This window comes from Sparus aurata, chromosome 5, assembly GCF_900880675.1.
Source record: "Sparus aurata chromosome 5, fSpaAur1.1, whole genome shotgun sequence".
Lineage (NCBI taxonomy): Eukaryota > Metazoa > Chordata > Actinopteri > Spariformes > Sparidae > Sparus > Sparus aurata.
The window spans coordinates 33,982,973-34,005,120 of NC_044191.1; the positions used below are offsets into that span (position 1 = coordinate 33,982,973).

At 42.9% G+C, this 22,148-nt stretch overlaps 3 protein-coding genes across 7 annotated transcripts in view; 1 reads left to right on the plus strand and 2 right to left on the minus strand.

Annotated features, from left to right (window-relative positions):
* Positions 1-832: 832 nt before the first annotated feature.
* On the minus strand, positions 833-8,085 carry abcb9 (ATP-binding cassette, sub-family B (MDR/TAP), member 9). Of its 2 annotated transcripts, XM_030415911.1 has the most exons (12): positions 7,677-8,085; positions 5,524-6,204; positions 4,729-4,843; positions 4,306-4,436; positions 4,017-4,222; positions 3,735-3,932; positions 3,521-3,649; positions 3,254-3,442; positions 2,948-3,121; positions 2,285-2,444; positions 2,002-2,138; positions 1,509-1,829 (listed from the first exon to the last, which is right to left on the minus strand). In XM_030415911.1, the coding sequence occupies exons 2-12, from the start codon at positions 6,194-6,196 to the stop codon at positions 1,509-1,511; spliced, it is 2,433 nt and encodes an 810-aa protein (XP_030271771.1). In that variant the 5' UTR covers positions 6,197-6,204; positions 7,677-8,085. The 2 variants fall into 2 exon arrangements, with proteins under 2 accessions (XP_030271772.1, XP_030271771.1); XM_030415912.1 differs by lacking the exon at positions 7,677-8,085 and having other exon boundaries at positions 833-1,829; positions 5,524-6,196.
* Positions 8,086-13,945: 5,860 nt separating this feature from the next.
* On the plus strand, positions 13,946-18,283 carry ogfod2 (2-oxoglutarate and iron-dependent oxygenase domain containing 2). Of its 2 annotated transcripts, none has more exons than XM_030416061.1 (7): positions 13,946-14,210; positions 14,316-14,372; positions 15,057-15,167; positions 15,256-15,355; positions 15,562-15,686; positions 16,074-16,331; positions 17,641-18,283. In XM_030416061.1, the coding sequence occupies exons 1-7, from the start codon at positions 14,082-14,084 to the stop codon at positions 17,902-17,904; spliced, it is 1,044 nt and encodes a 347-aa protein (XP_030271921.1). In that variant the 5' UTR covers positions 13,946-14,081; the 3' UTR covers positions 17,905-18,283. The 2 variants fall into 2 exon arrangements, with proteins under 2 accessions (XP_030271921.1, XP_030271922.1); XM_030416062.1 differs by having other exon boundaries at positions 15,565-15,686.
* Positions 18,284-19,444: 1,161 nt separating this feature from the next.
* Positions 19,445-22,148, minus strand: part of slc4a5a (solute carrier family 4 member 5a) — a 32,318-nt gene continuing 29,614 nt past the window's right edge. For all 3 annotated transcript variants that reach the window (XM_030415745.1, XM_030415746.1, XM_030415744.1), the window contains one exon: positions 19,445-20,511. In XM_030415745.1, coding sequence (XP_030271605.1) covers positions 20,346-20,511 — 166 coding nt within the window. In that variant the 3' untranslated portion in view covers positions 19,445-20,345. The remainder of the gene's footprint in view (positions 20,512-22,148) is intronic.

The window sequence follows — 22,148 nt, forward strand, 5'->3', positions numbered from 1 at the left end:
ACTGTGACAAGTGAATTTCCCCGATGTGGGATGAATAAAAGTCTAAAGTCTAAGGTATAGTACAGGCATATTGCATTCAACTAGACCCTGTCAGTTAATTCATAACTGTATAATAAGAGATATAATTTCATTTTAATTTCTCACATGCAGGTGCAGCTAAAAAAAAAAACCGACATAGTTGAAGCGTTCTTTTTCCCCCCTGTAACTGAATTCAAAAAGTGAAACTGTATATTCTAGATTAATTACACATAAAGTGAAATATGTCAATATTACATAAGACCAATTTAAACAAAGAAAGGATTTATAATACAGAGATATCAACCTTATGAAAATTATGTTAATTTATACACTCAATACTTGGTTTGGGCTCCTTTTGCATGAATTACCACATCAGTGCAGCGTGGATTGGAAGCCCAGGTTGCTTTATTAACGGCCTTCAGCTCGTCTGTGTTGTTGGGTCTGATGTCTCTCAGCTTCCTCCTGACAACTCACCTGATCTGACCCACTCAGGTCGAGTGGGTTGGCTGGCCAATCAAGTGCAGTAATACCACGGTCAGTAAACCAGTAACTAGTAGTTTTGGCTCTGTGGGCAGGTGCCAAATCCTGCAGGACTAGTAGTTACCAGTAAGAACTAGTAAAATCCTTATTTTTGGAAAATTTGGTCTTATGTAATATTCTAATATTTTGAGATACTGGATTTTGGATCATCAAAATTAAAACAAAACTCTTTCCCATGATATTGTAATAGTTTTGAGATGCCCCCTGTTTATGTGCACAAAAACATGCCTGTGTGCTGTAGACAAACATGCATACACAACACACACGCTTTGCATCTGGTTTAAAAGAATATACTTTATTTTATTTCATTGTGCAATGACAAAACAACAGGTAGCAATAGTGTCTTTCAAAACACAACCAGTGTGTCACAGTCCAAGTGTGCGTCGACTGATATCTGATAGTGGGGTTTACAAGGAGACATTAAACGCAGCATTTGGTTTTAAGCCAACATGTCTGTTTCCATAAAGGCCAACATGCAGTCTATCTTTGAAACATGTGTTTTTCATTTACAGTGATTTATACATCGTATATCTCTAGTGTCATTAATTGATTTACTCTCACAACAGAATAAATCTGTATAATGTTTTCAGCTCAACAGATGAAGGCGTCTTCTCTTTGTAGTCGTTACAGAGCTGTCTTAAAAAGAAACACAACATCCTCTGATATGTTTTGATACATTCAGCTCCATATATTTAACGGAATAATGCCACTTAATTCATCTATATGTACATCTTAACCTATACTGGTCTTACATGAAATATGTCATGATATGGGACACCATTACTTGGAGTGTTTGAAGCAGACTGTTGTCCAACATCTTCTTCTGTTTGCATGACAATCATTAGACTCCAGGCCGCTGAACAGCTGCACAAAATATCCCAAAATATTCCAAAAAGCTACGAGCCCTCATAAACATCCTGCAGTCCATTTCCACTCACTGCAGATCTTCCTCAGTAGCGCAGGTTGCACTCAGACTCACTGGTGCTGCTGCTGCTGCTGTGTCGTCTCCGCTGCTTTCCACCATCAGGCCTCCAGCTGAGTTTGTCAGACGGGCTGAGGTCCTTCTCCCCCGTCTCGATGCCTAGGACCTGCCTCTGCACCAGCTTACAGTACAGCCCCCCACTGGCCATCAGCTGACCGTGAGAGCCCTGCTCGGCCACGTGTCCCTTGTCGATTACGATGATGTTGTCTGCCTTCTCCACCGTGCTGAGCCGGTGGGCGATCACCAGCACTGTGTGCTCTTGCATAATGTTGTTCAGAGCCTCCTGGACCTGCAGAAGGTACAGCAGAGATTAAAACAATCTGTCACAGAGAAGAAGCAACACACACAGAAACGTAAGAGTTTACCAGCAGGGTGCTTTATTGGGTTATTGTGCCTCCTTGTGTTCTCCTCGTGGACGTCAGATTTCTTTCTGGTGTAAGTACGTGTAGCCTTTCACTTACGATGTGTTCGCTCTCTGCATCCAGGGCGCTGGTCGCCTCGTCCAGGATGAGAACACGAGGGTTACGGATCAGAGCTCTTGCGATGGCCACCCTTTGTTTCTGTCCCCCTGACAGCTGGGCGCCTTTCTCGCCAACACCTGGGGAATGATAAGCAGCGATGACTCAACAGCCTGACTTCATCTTTATGATGCACAGTTGGCAGTCAGCTCAATGTCCTTTCAGAGCATTTGTGACTATAACAGTTTTTCTGGGACCTTATTTTCCTTATAAATGTAGGAATTACTTGTCTGATAGCCTTTAGGGAGGGCGGTGATAAAATCGTGAGCATTAGCCTTGGTGGCAGCCTGCGTCACATCCTCCACTGGGATGTCCGTCAGGCCGTAGGTGATGTTCTCCTTGACCGTCCGAGCAAACAGCACCGGCTCTTGGCCCACAAGAGACACCTGCAGAAACGAAACAGCGAGTGGATGAAACCATACCGAGGCACCTGGCGTCAACATCCACCCTCAGAGACCTGGCGTGAAGCGCAAGTGTGAACAACGCCACAATGCACCATGACACATTTAAGATCTAATCACTCGGACCACATTCAGAGGCGACCACATCCTTTTAGCAGGGTGTTTGCACACGTGTCCTGGACCACAAAGGACCGCCCACGGTACTGACATCCTCTGCAGAACACGAAGAAGAAGCCACAACAACAAGCAGAATGGCTGTGATATGTTTGTGTTTCAACTGATTTCACCACCGAACTAGAAACCTCAATATTGCCAGACTCCCTTAATAATAGCACAGTGAGCTGTTAAATCAGAAGAAATGTTCCAAACTTAAATTAATTTGGCCTTCTTGTAAATTCTGCAAATGTTATACATTCAGTTATGTGTTTCTTTGTGTAAAAGACATCATTTCCATTTGTCCCAGTGATGTACGTGGTCTGAAGACTCACCGTGGAGTGTAAGTAGTCGTGCCTGAGGGTTTGCACTGGCTGTCCATCCAGCAGCACCTGGCCTCGCTGAGGAACATAGAAGTTTTCCAGCAGACTCACACAGGAGCTCTTTCCGCTGCCTGAAGGTCCCACGAGTGCCGTCACCTTCCCGGGCCGCAGAGTAAACGACACTCCCTGCAAAACACACATCGAGGAGGGATTTCATGAACAAACATGTGCAGTAAAGCAGTCTGAGGCTGGCGTCAATAGTAACTGAATAGTGTTTTAAGAGTTTCATACACAGTGCTTTATGGCAGCACGACAAACCTTGAGAATATCCGTCTCAGGGCGCATTGGGTACGCAAATGTGACGTCTTTAAATTCAATCAGACCGGTGCAGGTGTCTGGAGCCTCCGTGCCATCAGCCGGGTGTTTGGGCTCCCTGTCCAGGTACTCGAAAACCTTCTCAGCAGCTCCGACTCCCTGCATGAGGCCCGTGTACACCGATGCTATGTTCTGTAGACAAACCACATGTGACATCAGATACAGGGATGAGTGTCCTCTCAGTGTTTTCATTGTTTAATTCCTACATACCTCCAGACTCTCTCCCAGTTCGAGCATGTATATGAAGAAAGCTATCAAGGCGCCACTGCTCATCTGGTTTGTTATGACAAGGTGACCGCCGTAGTAGAGGATAGCAACTTCTAAAGCGAGCTCTGAGATCTGAAACACACACACAGAAAACACTCTAACATATACATCTGGAGCTTCACATCTTTATGTGATGGGGCAACAGCTTGAGACTCACACAGCTGGACCACATGTAGCAAGCGTAAGCCAGCGCTTGTTTTTTGTTGAGCTGGTACATGACCAGAAGCTTGGCGTAGTACGAGTCCGCCTCCCCGCCCTCGTTAGCAAAGCTTCGTACTGTCCTCATGGCTGAAATCGTCTCCTCTGCAACTTTATTGGCCTCTGCTAGTGTTGTTTGCACCTCTTTGGTTAATTTCTAGAAAAAAGAAAATACAAAGATGTGATGTTTTTTAATTTTCTCTGCAGATTAAATGACAAGCACAGCACAGAGCTGCTCTACCTTGTAGTAATCTCCATAAAGTTTAGAGACGAGGGCGATGAAAGGGAATCCCATGATGGTCACCAGCGAGAGCCGCCAGGACATCCCGCACATGACGATGAAGTCGCCGGCGCCCTTGATGGCGTTCCGCAGGAAGATGTTGACATTCTGGGAGATGAGGTCGCTCACCTGGGTGGTGTCAGCTGACAGACGCGATAGGATGTCACCTACAGAGCGACGGAGGCGTGTTAGGACAGCTCTTCTGTTCATACGTTTCAGGATGGACGCACGTGTGGTGTTTTTATATCACCTGTGTGGTTTTCATCAAAAAAGGCGATCTCCTGCCTCATCAGAGTTCTGAAGAGACGGTTCCTGAGGCGACGGTTTAACCTGGCCATCGTCAGGGTGAAGACTCCTCCACGTACTCCCATTGAGAGTGAGCTGAGGAGAGGATGGAAGTGTTGTAAAGTGTGGTTATACTGTATATCGTAATATAATAAGTGTTGTCTCTTCTTGGTTTTAAAGTAAGTTAAAAGATTAGGATGACAACATCAGAGTTCTGGTCAGCAACATGTTCATAAAGACAAACACCTGTGTCTCTGTAATCTTAGTGTCTCTTTCCGGCCAGTTATTTTATTTTGAAAGTGCACACAGGAACACACTGATGACGTAGATCACAGCCAACCCATTCACAGCTGACATCACCATCAGAGGGCCACCTGTAGTTACTCACCTGACTAAGGCCAGTGTGAACAGTGAGAACACCGGCTTAGCAAGATGCTCCATGCTCTGCTGAACCACAATGCTGTCTATAGCCTTCCCGTACCAGTAAGGTATGAAGACCTCACCTGCAGGTTACAGAGAGACACAGAAGACACAGAACTTAAAGGCCATAAACCCAAAAGTGGTATAATTACAATATTAATGTATCTTTTCCAGCTGAATTAATGAGCTGTTGTGCTTTAATCAGTCATCAAAACAAAGAGAGTTTCATTGGGCATGAAATTAAGATCTTTCTTCCCCAAAACTACAGAGTGAACCTTTAATTGAGAAAGTAATCAGCAGACTATTCAATCAGTAATAAAAAGAATTTATAGCCCTTGTTCAAAGGGTCTTATTAACATTGTTGTGAGTCGTTTAATAGCTAATTATGTGTGTTAATATGTAATATATCCTAAATAAAAAACACTACATCTTCATTAAGGGGCTGTTAGGTCCCTCTTCCTCTCTTCTGATGTTCCTTTTTTTTTCTTCTCTGCTATAAAATAAGGAAAACAAAACCTTGTGTGTCTGTATTTCTTCATTTTGACACTAAAGTTTACACACTGTTGCACTGAGTTGCACTTGATGAGAGCAATCTGTGTAATCTGGATTGAGTCAGACAGTCGTAAACTATCAACAGCCTTTCAAAGACACCGACGACCTATTTCACATGAGTGTTGCAATCCTTTGTAACGGAAGACGTTAAACATCTGATGGAGCCGAACGTTGGACATGTGATTCATATGTCTTTATCGAGGACACTCACACACGGCGGAGATGAGGAGGGCGAGGACGGCGACAGACAGAAGCCCACCGTCCTTCTTGGAGTAGGACAGCAGACGTCCCAGCGTTGCCCCGGAGCTCTTCTTCTCCTCCTCCTCCGTCGCCTTCTTCCTCCTCTCGCTCTCCACCTCCTGCTCCTCCTCACAAGCTCCCTCCACAAGCTTTTCAGTGTCCTCAGAGCCCCCTCTTCTTTCCCTGCTGCTGCGATTGCTCACAGATTTGGACTGCATCCCCAGCAGCCTCCAAAACAGCATGACACCCACAGAGGAGGCACAAGTCCAACATATCAAGCTCAGGACCCAGGGCCGCTGGGTCAGCGCCGGAGCTCCCTCAGCTGGCTCAGTCAGTATCAGCAGCTTGGCCAGGGTGTAGGTGATGATGACCAAACAGATGAAGACGGTAAGAGGGGTGGATTTAGCCGCCCTCCCAGGACCGTCTTCTCTGTTGTATGAAACCCCTACGGAGGCTCCCAGCAGGAGGCAGGCTCTGAGCAGGGCGGTCAACCAGAGGTCCAACGTTGACTCGAGGACGTTAAAGTTCAGCGTTTCCTCTCTGAATAAGCTCAGGTGTGATCCATGTGTGTACAGGACAGTCGTCACCAGCACGTCCAGGAGGATGAACGACACAGTGCAACTCACAGCGACTTTGAGGCCCATGCTGTTATCTGGAGAGTGAAACAAACAGAGTAATGATCAGAGATACCAACTAAAAACAGGCAGGGTATTATATTATTATCAAATTATATTCTGAGCTTTGTATAACGTTTGCCGAATGAACAAGCTGGCCCAAATAGTTAAGAATATGTTGTATACAGCATTTCACAAAGTTCATACAGTTTCTCTTCACACAGCAAGTCTTAAAAATGTAGCATTTTAAAGGGAATCTGGTGACTTTCCCTGTCGTCTTCTCACTCAAAAGAAGTAGTCTATATTGGTTACTGTTCACTGGATTTGTAAAATGTGCCATTTTTACTGTCAATATGTTGTATTCCTTCATTAATTTGGTGTAAATGGCAAAATCAGTGAGACGAAACAGCTGCTGGGAGATAAGACGCACTTTTAAAACAAGAAAAACATGCCGGGACAAAATGCCACGTTTTCAAAGAATGAAAGATCCTAATGTTTTTTTTATTTAATGCCGAATTCACAAGAAGGCCCCACTGATGTAGAATTTGCTGCATGGTTTCACAAGCTAGGTTAAGTTTTCCCTCATACAACTATTGAGTCTTAAAATCACACAATTTGTAAGGGAGTCTGGGATATTGCCATCACAGGTGACTTCACCTCATTACGTGGTCCAGGTCCATGACTTTTACACACACACACACACACACACACACACACAGCTTACTTCTTGCAACAATTGCGTCAAGTAGATCATAATAATGGTTAATGATTTAGAATTTGATAAGGTACGGCAGCGCACAGCCCAGAGAGAGAGAGAGACTAATATGGTCATTGTCACCATCTTCAGAGACAATATGGTAGTTCCTCTGGAAAACATGTTTCACCTGCCTATTTATATCATTAATAGGCGATTGGCTGATTATCAGGGCCGACATTCAGCATTTTATGCATCAGTATTGGTGAATTTTCTGTCAGACTGCACATAATTATAACTAATTTTTAAATGTGCTTCGCTGGCTCTGATGCAACATCCTCTCATACAATGTTCTGCCCACAACAGTGCCTAAATCTATCAAATAAATGTAGTTAAGAGGAAGAATAAAGTAGCAGAAAAAGGAAATACTCAAGTAAACTTTGGAGAAATACTTGAGTAAATTATACAGCAGGACTGTCCCGGCCCCCAAGGGTGGGTGGACACGCTTAACCTGTTTGAACGAGATCAGACACACAACTGAGGGCCACACACATCTGTGTCTGACCCTCAGGGGACTCTGTAACTTCATAACTGGTTGTTAAAATTTAATATATTAATGTATTAGAGATCCTCCTTTGCTTTCATGGCAGTTCAGCTCTCATTGGCTCCCACATAACAGTTGTAATAACAACCAGAATCACTTCTTATAATGTAGGTAATCCCAACATTCATTATCATAATGCAGGAATAACTCCAGGATATTTTGAGATCTCAGAATGGAGCAGAAGCGACGTTTTGTTATTTAATGACACTTACTTTTATTTTGAAGGGATGTACTTCCGGTGTCCTGCGGCTCGCTGGCTGTCTTGATGAAGATGAAGTCTTCCTACAAAACTGTACAACTGTGATCTGTCAGAGTCATGGAGGTTATTATCCAGTGTGGCTGCAACATCAGTCTAAAAACACATTCCTATAAATCATTAGCTAGCTGTGTGAGCTAGCTGTTAGCCGGCGTTGAGCTGTGTTGCGTCAGGTTTCAAACTCCTCCATGTTTTTATAATCCCGTGTCCGGCCGGCTGTCCTCGGGAATATTAAATAATTAACTATACTCTTTCTTTTTTTCATATAAAAAAAATACAGCAGCTTAGAAATGGATGCTAACAGGCAGAAACCGCGTTTCAAACTGAGCTAAGTTAAATTTGACAGATGAAGCCGGAGGACAACCGGTATCAAAGATCGTCTATTTTAAAGAAGATGCACAGTTACCTGACAACAACACACAATGGCAGGTTTTATTATTATTATTATTAATAATAAATAATAATAATAATAATAATTTATCATTTTGTATTTATTGTTATTAAATACATGTTCTCATTATATGAATCATTAAAATGATGGAGCAGAGTATGAACCAACCAACAACAAGGTAGCTGGTAGAAAATTCAATCAATCTGATGTAACAGTGGTGAAATGATCAGTCAAGCAGGTGAGACAGTTATTGAGAAAGTCAGTATTGTAAACATGAAGTTACAGCCTACTTGGCATCAATCATATCAAGTGACATTACAAGGAGAAGATCACTCACCTTTACAATTCTCAAATAATCAGTGCAGCCACCTGAAACGTCTTCAAATTGTCCACTTATCCTTATAAATTGTTATTTCATTTGTCAGCTCGATATGTTTGTTTTTGTCTGTAAGTCTCCTCTCCTGGCTGAAGACACAAGGCTCCTTCAAGCTGCCACCCAAACTTAAATCTGCTCATAAATTTCAGAGCACGGAAAATGGAGCAGAGAGAAACCTCTTCTACTTTTAACCTCTCTGATCTGAGTTGTTGCGGAAGTGACCGTGCTGTGGCTCCGCCCACCGGGTAGTTTAGTGAGCGTTCAAGAGCCTCGAGCACAACAAACCTGTCTGGGTGGAATGGGAGGACTTCTATTGGTCAAAGTGTAAAAATTTAGCCATTTTAATCATATTATCGTATCTGGTCTGCAAAAATGTTCATTTTCAGGTGAACTGCTCTTTTAATGTTTTCATGAATTAAATTCTATTCTAGCAAACATTTGGAAACTCTGATATTATTGTGAATGCTCCTGACTCACAACATATTCTGAATGAATGAGCACATTCAGTCTGTGGTAGGTGGTGTAGGTTTGTCCATAAATATAACTTTATTATTCATTTACTTATATAAGCATATGAAAGTGCATACTTCTATATATTATGTCATTATTCTAAAGATAAAGACTTAATAACACTAACAAACATTTCCCACCATGTAAGGACAAAACACCAGGGCTTTAAAATGAAGCAATATATTTATTTTACAGTACCGTAGCTGAAATATCTTTTGTATGACAAAAGTGAAAACAAATAAGTTAACAACATTTTCACGGGAAACTGCTTTTTTTGTTGGGAAAGCCCAACAGTACATGTGGGTCAGTGTTCCTGCCATGTCTTGTGCCGGATTCAGTTTTCACAGGTGAGATTCTTCAGCTCATTTCTGCAACATCTGGATTCCCGTCCGATCTGCCCGAGACCTGCAGCAGCTGACAACATGTAGTCTCGCTCCACTGACGTGACACACCGTCCTCCTCAGTGGACGTCAGACTCAGCTAAGTGATACGCTAACTCGGTCTTTATGTCCTCTGAGCCGCTCTGCTCGGTGGCCAGCACCGTCTCGACAGGAAAGGACAAATACAAACTCTCTTTCAGTCTTTTCGGGGAGGGCGAGTCTCCTGCACCGAACAGAGGATCTGAGTCTTTAAAGGTCATGGAGGGCACGTTGTGTGTCTTCCGCTTGGCGTTCTTCCTCTTCTCTTGTTTGTAGGCTATATTCATGTTGGCTATCACCTACAAGTGAAACACACATTCAAACACAAAACAGAAGGGATGAAGAAAAGTGAAAAACAAAAGAAACAGACAACATCTGAGCTGATGAGTTTCTCTGCACATCAACCATGTTACACACAGCCAGGTATGTTAATTAGTTAATTAAGATGACAAATATGTGTATTTGTAAATATCTCTGTTTGCTGTCTAACAATACATTAGTAAGACAAGTATTAAATCTCCATCTTTGATAATTAATATAGGTCATGTAATAAAAACGATGAATTCACAAGAGGTGAAGATTCATAATCATCATGACTTCACTGTGTCCAACATGTCATGATATATGTCAAGTATTGATGATAGTATTGATTCCAACAGAGGGCGCTGTCAACTGGACGATCTGCCTCACATTGATTCTTGCTCACTCACCTCAAAGTGACAAGTTACAACAGTGGTTGTAAAGACGGACACATTATTGATTAGGTGTGAATGCTTGAGAAAAAAAAATCTAAAAAATGACTCTAAATGTGGCATTTATGATCCAATATTTCGGTTCAAAGGCAGCACGTTCAATATTCCAGGAGAGTATCGCTGTGTTTAAGGATTACAACATCAATAATGACACTTTTCCACCAAACATCCTAATTATGCTGCAGTGTTTTCATCTTCGGAAAGAGAAAAAAAGGCCTGAACCTTTGTTTCAGCTTAAATGCCGAGCAGAATAATTTTTTCACAGAGGAGGTGACTGTCCAAGAATCAGCAAAGAATTCAGCTACATGTGCTCTGTGTGTTTGCTGTGTGTGTGTGTCATCTTCTTTGATTGCATCAATACAAGACAAAGCAACATGACTTACCAGCTGTTTCACGGAGTTCTGCTGCTCCTGCATTCTTCTCATAAACGTCGAGGCCTTCTCCTTTGTGGAACACATATCCTGCTCTTGGTCGTCATAATTCAGGACGCTCAATGACGTCTAAAAGGAAGGAAAGACAATTAGTAATCAGAAACAAACCACGCTGTCTGATTTTTTTTATCTAAACAAGGGAGTCTGGACCTCATTTGGTAAATTAGCCATCCTGTTGAACATGAGGGAATAAGGTGTGAACTTGGTTGTAGGGTTGGTGGACGTCCTGAACAGAAACAGCACCGGGTCCAGGAAGTCGTCCCAGTCGGCCTGCTTCTCCGTCACCATCTGCACCACGGCGTCCTTCAGTAAAGGACACGTGCAGTCGTGCAGCGGGTTGAGCTGAGGATGATCCAGAGGAGACACCTTCTGCACGATGCTCCACCTGTCGGACAGCAGCTTCGTCACCTAGAAAAACACACAGCAGGAGCGATGAGAAAACTGCCCGACAACAGCAGCGGTACAATCTCTCATCCTTTCATTCACCTGATAATTTAAATACACTTTGTGACTCACATCTCACCTCATCACAGAAGTCAGCATTCTGCGTGCACACTATTGTTTTTGGGGCACCAAACCTGATCGAACAGAGAACAGAATTCAATCAAAATCAGGCTTCAAAATGGTGTAATTTTGTGTGTATCAACATGAGTTAGAATTAAATATTAGCAGCCTGAAAGTGGCCTTTCATCAAAGATTTGGAGGCAGTTCGTGGCAAGAATTATATTCTGTTAAAAACTCTCAAAAATGTGGTTTTAGGGGAACATAAACAGGTCTCATACAGTAAAAAGAAATCAAACATTCTGGCAAATTACATCTTAAAAACATTCGTTTAAGTCAAGATTTTGTGAAATGTTTTCACCTGTATATGCATTTGGAAATACATCGCGCAACAGAGAGAGCGTCTGTCTTCTGCACTGGAAAAGCTTCCGGCCATTTACTAAAGTAATCAATAAGGACTGTAACCTTGGTGTTGCCTTGCTGGGTCTCTGGGAAAGGTCCTGGTGAGCAGAGGACAGACAGACAGACAGACAGCAGGTTTCACAGTGTGACAAGAAATCATACAGTAAAAAAAAACATTTTAAATATAATCTGATGGAATGAATCGAGGCACTAACCTAAAATATCAATCCCAACAATCTCCCAAGGTGTGTCCACTTTTATGGGCCTGATGATCCTCGCCAGGTTTTTACTCCTCTCAGTGTATTGACAGGTGTCACATACTTTTATCTGAAAACAGCAGTTATCATTCAGGTTAAGACAGTTTTGTCTTTATGTCCCAGAGATTTAAACAAAAAACTAAAAGACATAAAAGTGTGTGTACCCAATCCACCACGTCCTTGATGATCCCCAGCCAGTAGTACTTGCTCTGGATCCTGTGGACAGTCTTCTTCTGGCCCAGGTGATGACCGATGTCATTAAAGTGGCAGTCGAGGAAGATCTGCCTCTTCCTCTCGGCCTCGATGACTACCTCCCTCTTTTCTTTTTTCTTGGGTCCCACATAGTACAGCTTGCCCTCTTATAAAAGACACGGATGATGAGAAATATAAGGCTCCTGCATACCCCTTCATGAGTACTGTGTGGCCAAACTCAATTCAAAGAAATGACCATTTAATGTAGTTTTGCTTGATTTCACAGGTGGACAAACTGATAAAACACAACTTTAACTGTGACAAGCAGTTCAAGTCCACTCCTCAGTTCGGCTTATACTTTATTCACCAAGCGTCACTTATTTCCAGAATATATTAACTTTTATAAGAAGCTTATTCTCTTCTCTTCTCTAAGCCAGTTGAGATTTATATCCAGCACTGATATACAGTGCTGGATATGCTTAAACGCTCAGTAAGTATGCCGATTTTTTTACATACTCCTACAGATTCATAAAATATAAAACATTATGTCACACAAGATATATACATCTTTATATATCAAATTTGCAGGATTTTCAAATGGAATTTCGTAACGCCAGACATAGAAACGCAATGCATGCTGAGTGGGTTTTCCAGGAATCCTCACCGTCAAAGATGAACTTCTGGGCGTAACGTCTGAGATTCTTCTTTCGTAAAGGGTGCACAGTCTGAGGGAAACAGCCTTTAGCCACGTAAGTGTAAATGTCGCCGAGTTTGTTGGAGCTGGACTCCACCACCTCCTCCTCAGCCACCTGTAACGACTCCACGCTTAACATTTCCGCTCAGACTTTATAAAGTGGTACAACGGACAGCGGTTATAAACCTCAGCTAACATAAATATGCTAGCTGCTAATCGGCATATTTAATAACCGTGCTAGCCGCTGCTAACGACGACAGATAATCCACAACAGATCACAACAGACTGACGGCTCCCAGCGTGTTGTTCCTGTCTTCTTCTTCTACTGTTGATTTCCTGCGGTTCGTATCTACATTTTATGGTTAGCGCCCCCTCCGCCATCTGCTGGGCATCCTGCGGTACTACACCTTAGCCATGCTTTTTTTTGTTAGTTTGTTTTTAACTTTTTTTTTTTAAAATGATAATTATTTCCCAAATTGAAATGTGTAAACTGTAAGGCAACAACCGTTACAGTTTTAAAAATATTATTAAAAATAGAAATTAAAATAGATCAAGACATTCTCTTTTGGCACATATGGACATTCATTTCAGGGGACATGTTATTCATAAAGTTTTATTTTAGACATCTAAATTTCAAACTTTAGTATGCTCCTTTGTTTTCCTGGTCCAAGTCTGTTACCACAGTTACCACAACTGTACACTCTCCACTGGAAAAAATGTATAAATTACAAATAATTTATTTTTTTGCTGGTATTAGCCACACTCCATAACATTCTGAGGCAACAACTATCACAGGTTTAAAATTATCATTAAAAAAAAAAGAAACTAAAGACATTACATTGGTCCTTTGGCACATTTGATCATTCATTTCAAGGGACTTGATATTCATAAAGTTTTATTTTCATCATTTCAATTTCAAAATGTAGTATGCTCCTGTGTTTTCCTTTGACTCATTTGTTAAATTAAATTATATTATTATATTATCATTAAATTAGTATTATTATTAAATTAAGTACTGATGACAAATCTATCAATCAAGATGACGGCGTGTCCAGACGCAGCAGCCCGGCACTCTTCACGTTTCTTGTCCATATTTTATATTTTTTATATTTTATATTATATTTTAGATTTATTTGTGAAAGAGCTGCTATCTGTTTTTCTTAGTTTTGTCAGAAACAATGACAATAAAAATCTATTCTATTCTATTCAAATGATGTATTTGTTTTGTTTGTGTTAGCCACACTCCACACCAGGTGGTGGCGGTGACGCGCCAATTCGTTGTTCGCCAACCGCCAATTAAACGAAGAAGAAGAAGAATCAACAGCAGCAGCAGAAGAAGAAGAAGAAGAAGTGTTGTTATTTATTTGTTTGTAGCTCGTCACTGAACGTTTCTTTTCCGGTGTTTCATTGAGGTTACTTCTTCTACTCGAGCTGTGATGACGACAGACGACGCAGCTCAGTTTTATCTCTGTAACTGTTTCACAACTGACAACTTCTTCCTGGAGGACTTCAGCCTGCATGTCCGCTTCGTGTCGGAGCAGCAGTTCAGACTGGACTACGAGGCAGTGAGTGAACATCAGCCACACATTCACAACAGTATCAGTGTTTGGAGCGACGTGACGTGACGTGACGTGATGTGACTGACATCTGGGTTCATTATTGATCCGCAGCTGCTGAGGAGGCTCGGCTGTGTGACGGACCAACAGTTTGAGGATGTGCTTAACAAGGTAAGTGTGTGTGTGTGTGTGTGACAACAAGACAATAACAGCACAACAAATAGTAACTCACAATACGATTCGATTCGCGATACATTGCTCACGATAACGATAATATCACGATACAGCGATATTTGCAAAACCTGTGTGTCAAAACTTTGTACAACCAGTGATGGAAAGAAAACAAGTACTGTTCTTAAATACTAATTTTGAGTATTTTCTTTTTTATACTTCCTTTCTGCTACATTTGTTTGATACATTTAGTTACTAATTACTTTGCAGATTGAGATTACTCAGTGTTTATAGGTTATTAATCGTGACCGATCAGATATTTTTTAAGGTGGGACTTTGTGTGAGAGGAAGCTGCATCACAGCCAACGCAGCTCATTTATAAATTAGTATAAATTAATTTATTTTAAAGGCAATCTGACAGAAAAATCCCAGATATCTATAAATTACTGATAATTGATCTGCTCCTAATTTATTCACTGCACTGTGTCGTCAGTTTCACAGAATCTGACCTAAACTGAGATGAAACCCTGTTATTAAAAAGTGCTTATAGTTGTATCTTAGTGTCTCGTTATAACACACACTGACTGTAACTTGTCCACATGTGCCATCATTTCAATGTCAAATAGAAATAAACCGGCAGAAGTTCAAAGTTCAAGCAACTCAACTGTGTGATTCTGTGTTTAGATTTCACAGGAAGTGGACCGGCGAAGGCGTCTCAGCGCGACGTCTGCTGAGAGAGCTGCTGCTATAAAAGACGTGTACCGGCCTCTCCACCCGCATGTGTACCATCTGCAGGTATTTATTGCTTTAGTCGCTGAACATGGTGTCACTGATCGGTCATCAACGCCACGCTGAGACACACCTGCCCTCCTCTCCTCCTCAGGAGTCCTACCTCGCACCGAAGTTCAAGCAGATTGTCGAGTACTGTCGAGGCGGCGACAGCAGCGTGGAAGGTCTCTTGGAGTTGTTGGAGGAAGAAGCAGGTGAGCTGGGAAGTGTTTTAATTGACGAAGGTTTTAATGCTGTGTATCTCTGTTATTATTTCTATTATTAGCCCAAAAATGTCCAAAAATATACATATGAAAGAGATTTTCGGATGTATTTTGTGGCAGCACGTTATTGTCATATATTCGTGTATGTTTCAAAGCGTTACATGGAACATCTGCATGTTTTTCCCGTCCTGTTGAAGCAGTCAGAGTGTATCGCTTCCCCGTGTTTGAGAAGAGCTTCTGTGACGAGCTGGTGGAGGAGCTGGAGCACTTTGAGAAGTCCTCCGCCCCCAAAGGACGACCCAACACCATGAACCATTACGGGGTAATATCTCTATGCCTGCTGGACATTTAATCACCGCTCGGTCATTCATATTTCATCTCTATTGTGCTGACCCACTGTGGAACCCATCAGTCATGAAATATGTAAAGCAGGTACATGTGGGCACTTTGATGGATCTTCTAAGACAGTCAAGGAGAATAAGTGCTAATTTCACGCTAGCATGGACGGTCATGTGTGGCTTTAAAATTCATTGAACCGTACGGCTGTTAGCCAAGATGAAGCCCCTCGTCTGAGACACTGAATCAGGAAGATATGAAATGTTAAAGCCATGAAAGAGCTCTGAATTAAATATGTATAGATGTAAGAGAGAATCTATATCCGAAGTCCCTTTTTATTCATGATATTCTTCTCATTGTCCTTCTGTTCCAGATCCTCCTGAACGAGCTGGGCTTCGACGAGGGCTTCGTCACGCCCCTCCGCGAGCAGTACCTGCGTCCGCTCACCTCTCTGCTGTACCCGGACTGCGGAGGGCGCTGTCTGGACAGCCACAAGGCCTTCGTCGTTAAATATGACATCAACGAAGACCTGGACCTGAGCTACCACTACGACAACGCGGAGGTCACCCTCAACGTGTCCCTGGGAAAGGACTTCACCGAGGGAAACCTTTACTTTGGTGACATGAAACAGGTGATATGATATACGGTTAGAAATCTTTACAACATGTTGGAGTATTCCGCCCATAACCACTGCATAGGATTAGCAGTGACCGCTAATTTACGGAGTTTTATCAACCTCAGAAACGACCGCACGACAACAACACACTGCAGTAAATGGATCCAAATATAAACCGCCACCAAAAAGCCACAAATAATGCTCAGAACAGCACCAAACTTCAGCAACAGTACAAATAGGGTCTCAGCACATAGTCCGGGGCATCTAACCTCCGCTAGCTTAGCTGGATTTCTACTGAAAAGCTGACTAAATTTACCACTCTTCTGCAGCAGCTTCCTGTTGACGGGAAGTCCCGACGAGTCGATTACCGAGTGCAGTAGAGTTCCGCGGCTCATGGATGAAAATGTATGATTATGACTCCATGGAAAAGCAATCAAAGTTCATATGTGTCTTACCTGCCAGTTTATAACAGTTATTATCGAGAGCGGAAAGGGAAAAGAACGGAATTGAGCATTTTCTAACCGCACTCGGTAATCGTCGCGTCGGGACTTCCCCGACCCGGAAGCTGATGGAGGAGAGTTGAAATCTGTTTTTAGCTTCACAATAGAAATCCAGCTAAGCTAGCGGAGGTTAGATGCCCCGGACTATGTGCTGAGACCCTATTTGTACTGTTGCTGAAGTTTGGTGCTGTTCTGAGCATTATTTGTGGCTTTTTGGTGGCGGTTTATATTTGGATCCATTTACTGCAGTGTATTGTTGTCGTGCGGTCGTTTCTGAGGTTGATAAAACTCCGTAAATTAGCGGTCTGCTAACTTGATCTCTCCAGAGGGAGTTTCACGGTGATTTAGACCATGGATTAAACTTACACCGGAATATCCCTTTAAGCGTCAGGGCGTTGCTACCTTGTGATTTGAAGGTTGCTGCCAAACGCGTCCTTCGGTTTACGGTCAGATCTGATCAGGAATCCTCAGCTCCAACTTTCTCTTTCAAATACGCTCCAAAAATCAGGTAGCAGCAGCTGTGATTACAAACTCGAGTCTTCAAAACAACAGATGGTTTACACTTCAGTTATCTACTGGAGAGGACTTATTTAAATCTTATTTATTGTATTTAAAGAGTTTGTTTTAAAGTATACTCTTTCAGTCCATTTTTTAATTGTTGCTGATAGTTTTAGAAACATGCAACTACCTCATCGTACCAAAATTACTCTAAAGAATTACTAGAAAAAGCAGCAACTGTGAGAATATTGTGAGATCGATGGAATCATTTACATGCAGAAATGTTCAGTCCCATCTGAAGGTGTTGGTCGTGTCGCCCCCTGCAGGTGCCTTTAAGCGAGACCGAGTGTTCGGAGGTGGAACACAGGGTGTGCGAGGGGCTCCTCCACCGGGGCCAGCACATGCACGGGGCCCTGCCCATCTCCTCCGGCCAGCGCTGGAACCTCATCGTCTGGATGAGAGCCTCGCAGGAGCGCAACAAACTGTGCCCCATGTGCAACAAGAGGCCGACGCTGGTGGAAGGAGAAGGGTTCGCCGACGGCTTCACCAAACACCCGGCGACGCAGAATCCTTCGTGTGCGCTGACGTGACGCGCTGATGCTAAAAAGGCCAAACGGGTGGAGGTATCAGAAGGACGCTGTGTTGCAGATGGTAACGCGTGCTGCTGCCTTGAAAATGATTTAGATTCATCCAGACTAAATTCTCTGTCAGGTGATTTAACAGACAGTTTGATTGATGTTGAATGAATCAAGGCGACGCTGGGTGAGTGCAGAGAGCCCATTAAATGGAGTTAATTAAATTAACACTTTCCGACTGTGTTCCAAATTGGAATGATGAATATTTATAATCTTTACTATTAATAATATTAATGGTACTATGATTCTGTGATTCAGACCTTCAGTGTATTAATGAGACTTTATATTATTGGACTGATGTTTGAAACAATAAAAAACACTATGACATCATCTTTATATGCAGTATGAATCGAGGACAGGGTGTCGTATATAATACATCTTCCTCACTGGCCAAGAAACCTGCTCACACCCGCTCACATCTGGCTTAAATGATCCGGTTCTTACTCACGGGTCAGTGGACGCTCTGACCCGGCTGTGATGTGGGTCAACGCGCTAGTTTTACTCTGCTTTTGAAGTGTGTAGAAGTCAAAGGCTGCTGGATCCAGTGGCGTGCACAGAGTTTTTGAAGGGCAGGGGCGAAAAGAAGGGCACTTTAGCGCGTGTTTTGGCTCCCAAGAGGGCACTTTAGCGTGTGTTTTGCTCCGAAGAGGGCACTTTATCATGTTTTAACCAGCCAAGGGGGCAGTTTAGTGTTTTTTGCCAACCAAGAGGGCACTTTGGCACGCTTTTTTGGCTCCCAAGAGGGCACTTTAGCACACGTTTTGGTTCCCAGGAGGGCACTTTAGCGCACGTTTTGGTTCCCAGGAGGGCACTTTAGCGCACATTTTGGTTCCCAGGAGGGCACTTTAGCGCACGTTTTGGTTCCCAGGAGAGCACTTTAGCGCACGTTTTGGTTCCCAGGAGGGCACTTTAGCGCACGTTTTTCAACAATTGGGCCACGAGGGGGGAAACTGCCTTCCCCTTGTGCACATCGCTGGCTGTGTTGATATCTTACATCTGTCTGCAGTTTGAAAGACAGACTGAAGTTAAAGAGTCAGACTCATCAGAGATCAGAAGGAGATTAGCAGCTTCAGTTATTAGCTCTGGAAAAATGTGTTTTCAGAATATTATGGATTCAGAATGATTTGGTGTGTGAGGTTTGTGATCTGCTGCTTTTACTGTTCCCTGTTTTTCCAGAACATTCATGATCACGAAGGGGGAAGAAAAACAAACTTTAAGAGTTATTTGCAAGGTCAGTTTTGTTACTAGTAGCACATTTAAAACCACATCCAGTTCCCCGTACATTTTCACTGCCACTGACATTTTCATCTGTCAGTGACGGTTGTCAGAAGTTCCTGTTTGTGTTTTTCTGAGTGCTGCTGATCGGCCGTCTGGATCAGGAACAACAGAAGACGCTCCTGTGATGAAGTGTGTTTTACTTCCGACAGCGCCGAACCACAGATTTCTGAGTTGATGCTACAGACTTGAGGATGTTCAACACATGACAAGCACACAATTTGGAATAATGGCATTTTAATTACATGAATAATATCGGTCAGTTCATGAACATCCATCACGTGTTGAGCTTGTCCTTGTTATTGTCGTACTGCATGTGGTGTTGTTGTGGAAAGTGAGTTAAGTTCTCATACAGAGTCACAAATATAAACCTGTACGCTACGTCTTGCACAATAAATCGATCCTTTGCAGCAACATCACAACTTTTTTTTTTTGGTTGTTTCTTTTTGTTCCGGGTTAACGTGCCAATATGGAAGCGCTGAACTGGAGGGACACGGAGGGGGAGGAGAGCGGTTCTCTGGGATCAGAGGCACAAAACAACATATTCATACAAACACACAAACACCAGCATACAAAGGCTAATGTAGAAGAAGGCATGGCTTTGTACAGTCGATGTTACAAACTCGTTATCAATAACTGTGTGCCTGTTTTTCCTGCTGCAGAATCAAACTGTAGACGCAGGCTGATGTGACGTTACTGTACAGCAGGTTTTGTTTGGATTTGTTGTAACTGTTTAATGGTACAGTATCCATAGCTAGTATGTATTAAGATAAATATTTTCACATCAAATATAATATTTCCTATACAGCACATACAGATAAATAGTTCCTCTCTTATTGTGGCTATTTACATCATACAAGTAAATAAATAAATTTAGTATTTCATATATTTGTTCGAGCAGTTTCTGTCAAAAATGCACCAATTTTGAAAAGCAGATGCCGCTACAAACATAAACGTCTCCATCGGTTGGATCAGTCCAGTTTCAGCCAGTCTGTCAGTGTCCGTTTGTTCACAGCTGTACCACCCTGAACTGTCCGTGGGTCAGAACCGGCTGCGTCGAGCGGTTCGGCCCACACCTCGCTGTGAGCGTTGTTCTGTCAACAAGACATCGAGCGTCAGCTTCATAACGTGGTCTCACTGCTCATGTCCCGAGGCCGGTGGGGGTCCAGGTCCGAGTCGTAGTCCGACTCCATCTCGATCTTGACCTGGGGCACGGGGCAGGCCATCCCTCGGCCCATAGGCATGGCCGGAGACGACGGGCAGGAGATCTTCAGGTGGAGGGTGATGCTAAGGAAGGGGCAAGTTTCTGGTTACCATACAGCACTGAGGGGCTGAAGGGAGGAGGAGCTCAGCCACGTGACATCGTGACCTCAGCCGGACGCAACAGCAGCTCATGTCACCTACTGCGTCTCAGTTCAGGGTCTGCATCCTTCGGAGGAGCATTTGAAGGCCAATTACTTCACTACGCCGTGCGAAGGCTCCTCCAAATGCTCCTTCTTTTCGATACTTCGTGGCCTCACATATCCCAAGATTATTTGTGCGCCAAAAAATAAGAAAGAAAGACAGATAATGGCGACATTGGCATCACTTTCGAGGGCCTGGGTGGCAGAAATCGTGACGTAAGGGTAAAACATCTGGTGACACAACCAGGAAATGCTCCAAAGGTTAGACCGTCACATTTAGCAATGGCTGACGAGGTTAACAAGGTCTCTCTGAAGGACTCGCCTTCAAAGACCGCAAAGGCCGAGTCCTTCAGAGGATGCAGACCCTGAACTGAGACACAGTAATGTGACAGATGAGTGAAGCTGCTGAGGAGCGTCTGAGGCCGCGGTGCCTCGAGGTCAAGACCTTCGAAACAGGGAAAAGTTTCATGTTGTGGCCCGTTTAACATCGAGCTACCTCCTCGTTACTCTGTACAGGTTTAATGGCAGAACAAGTCGAACTACATTTTGTTGCTTTGAAACTATGAAGAGTGCTGATGCAAAGAGTAAATTGAGGACGTGTAAAAGGAAAATGCAACCTTCAGCATCTTCATTTTACATTCATATCTTCATTTACAGAATAAACAAATTATTTTTCAGTCGTCCACAAATTCAACTACGGTTTTGTGTTTGCATCCAGCTAGACTTTGCAAATCAGTACCAACTTTTTGGATGGTTTGGCAGGTGTAAATCTTTTTACAGTCGACGACATCTCACAAAATCAAAAACCGGTATTAATCAATAAACAAAAGTCAATTCCAAACCATGCCTCTTTCAAAGCAATGCAGACATGACGGGCGATTTTGAAGAACTGTCATTCATAAAAAATACAAACAAGTTCAAACGAGGAATCTGTGTTTGAATGTTCAGCATGTTGAGCAAAAAAAATGAACACTAGGGTGATTCTGCAGCTGACGTGCAGCTGTGAGAGAATCACAAGAGATTTAAACAGACGGAAGGAAAAAGAAACAACCAAAACAATGATGCTTGTTGCATGTGGATGATTATACGAGAAAGATCTGGCCTACGATGAATCCTCTCTACGTGTACAACAGACTGAATGTATCACACATTATTTTTATTCATCTATTTCAATTCCACGCGTCGTTCTAACAAAGACGGACGGCTCGGAGACACGGAGCGGAACCGCCACCGCTCGCTCGGAATATCTCAGAACTAACAAACACACATCAGTGAGGAAGTTTACAAGATTCAGCGCAGTGAGACATTTTTTGAACACATGAACACAGTGAAGAGCAGCAGCAGGATTATACAGCTCATGACATCACAATGATCTGCATTGCCTTAAAGTGCATGGAGAGGAGACTGAGCCCAAAAACATGAGAGGGAGCCGTGTGACGTGTTCAGAATTTAACTATCTGTGTTCTGAATTTTGTGGGAGTGAATGAAGGAGTGAACACCACGAACACGACAGAGCGAACA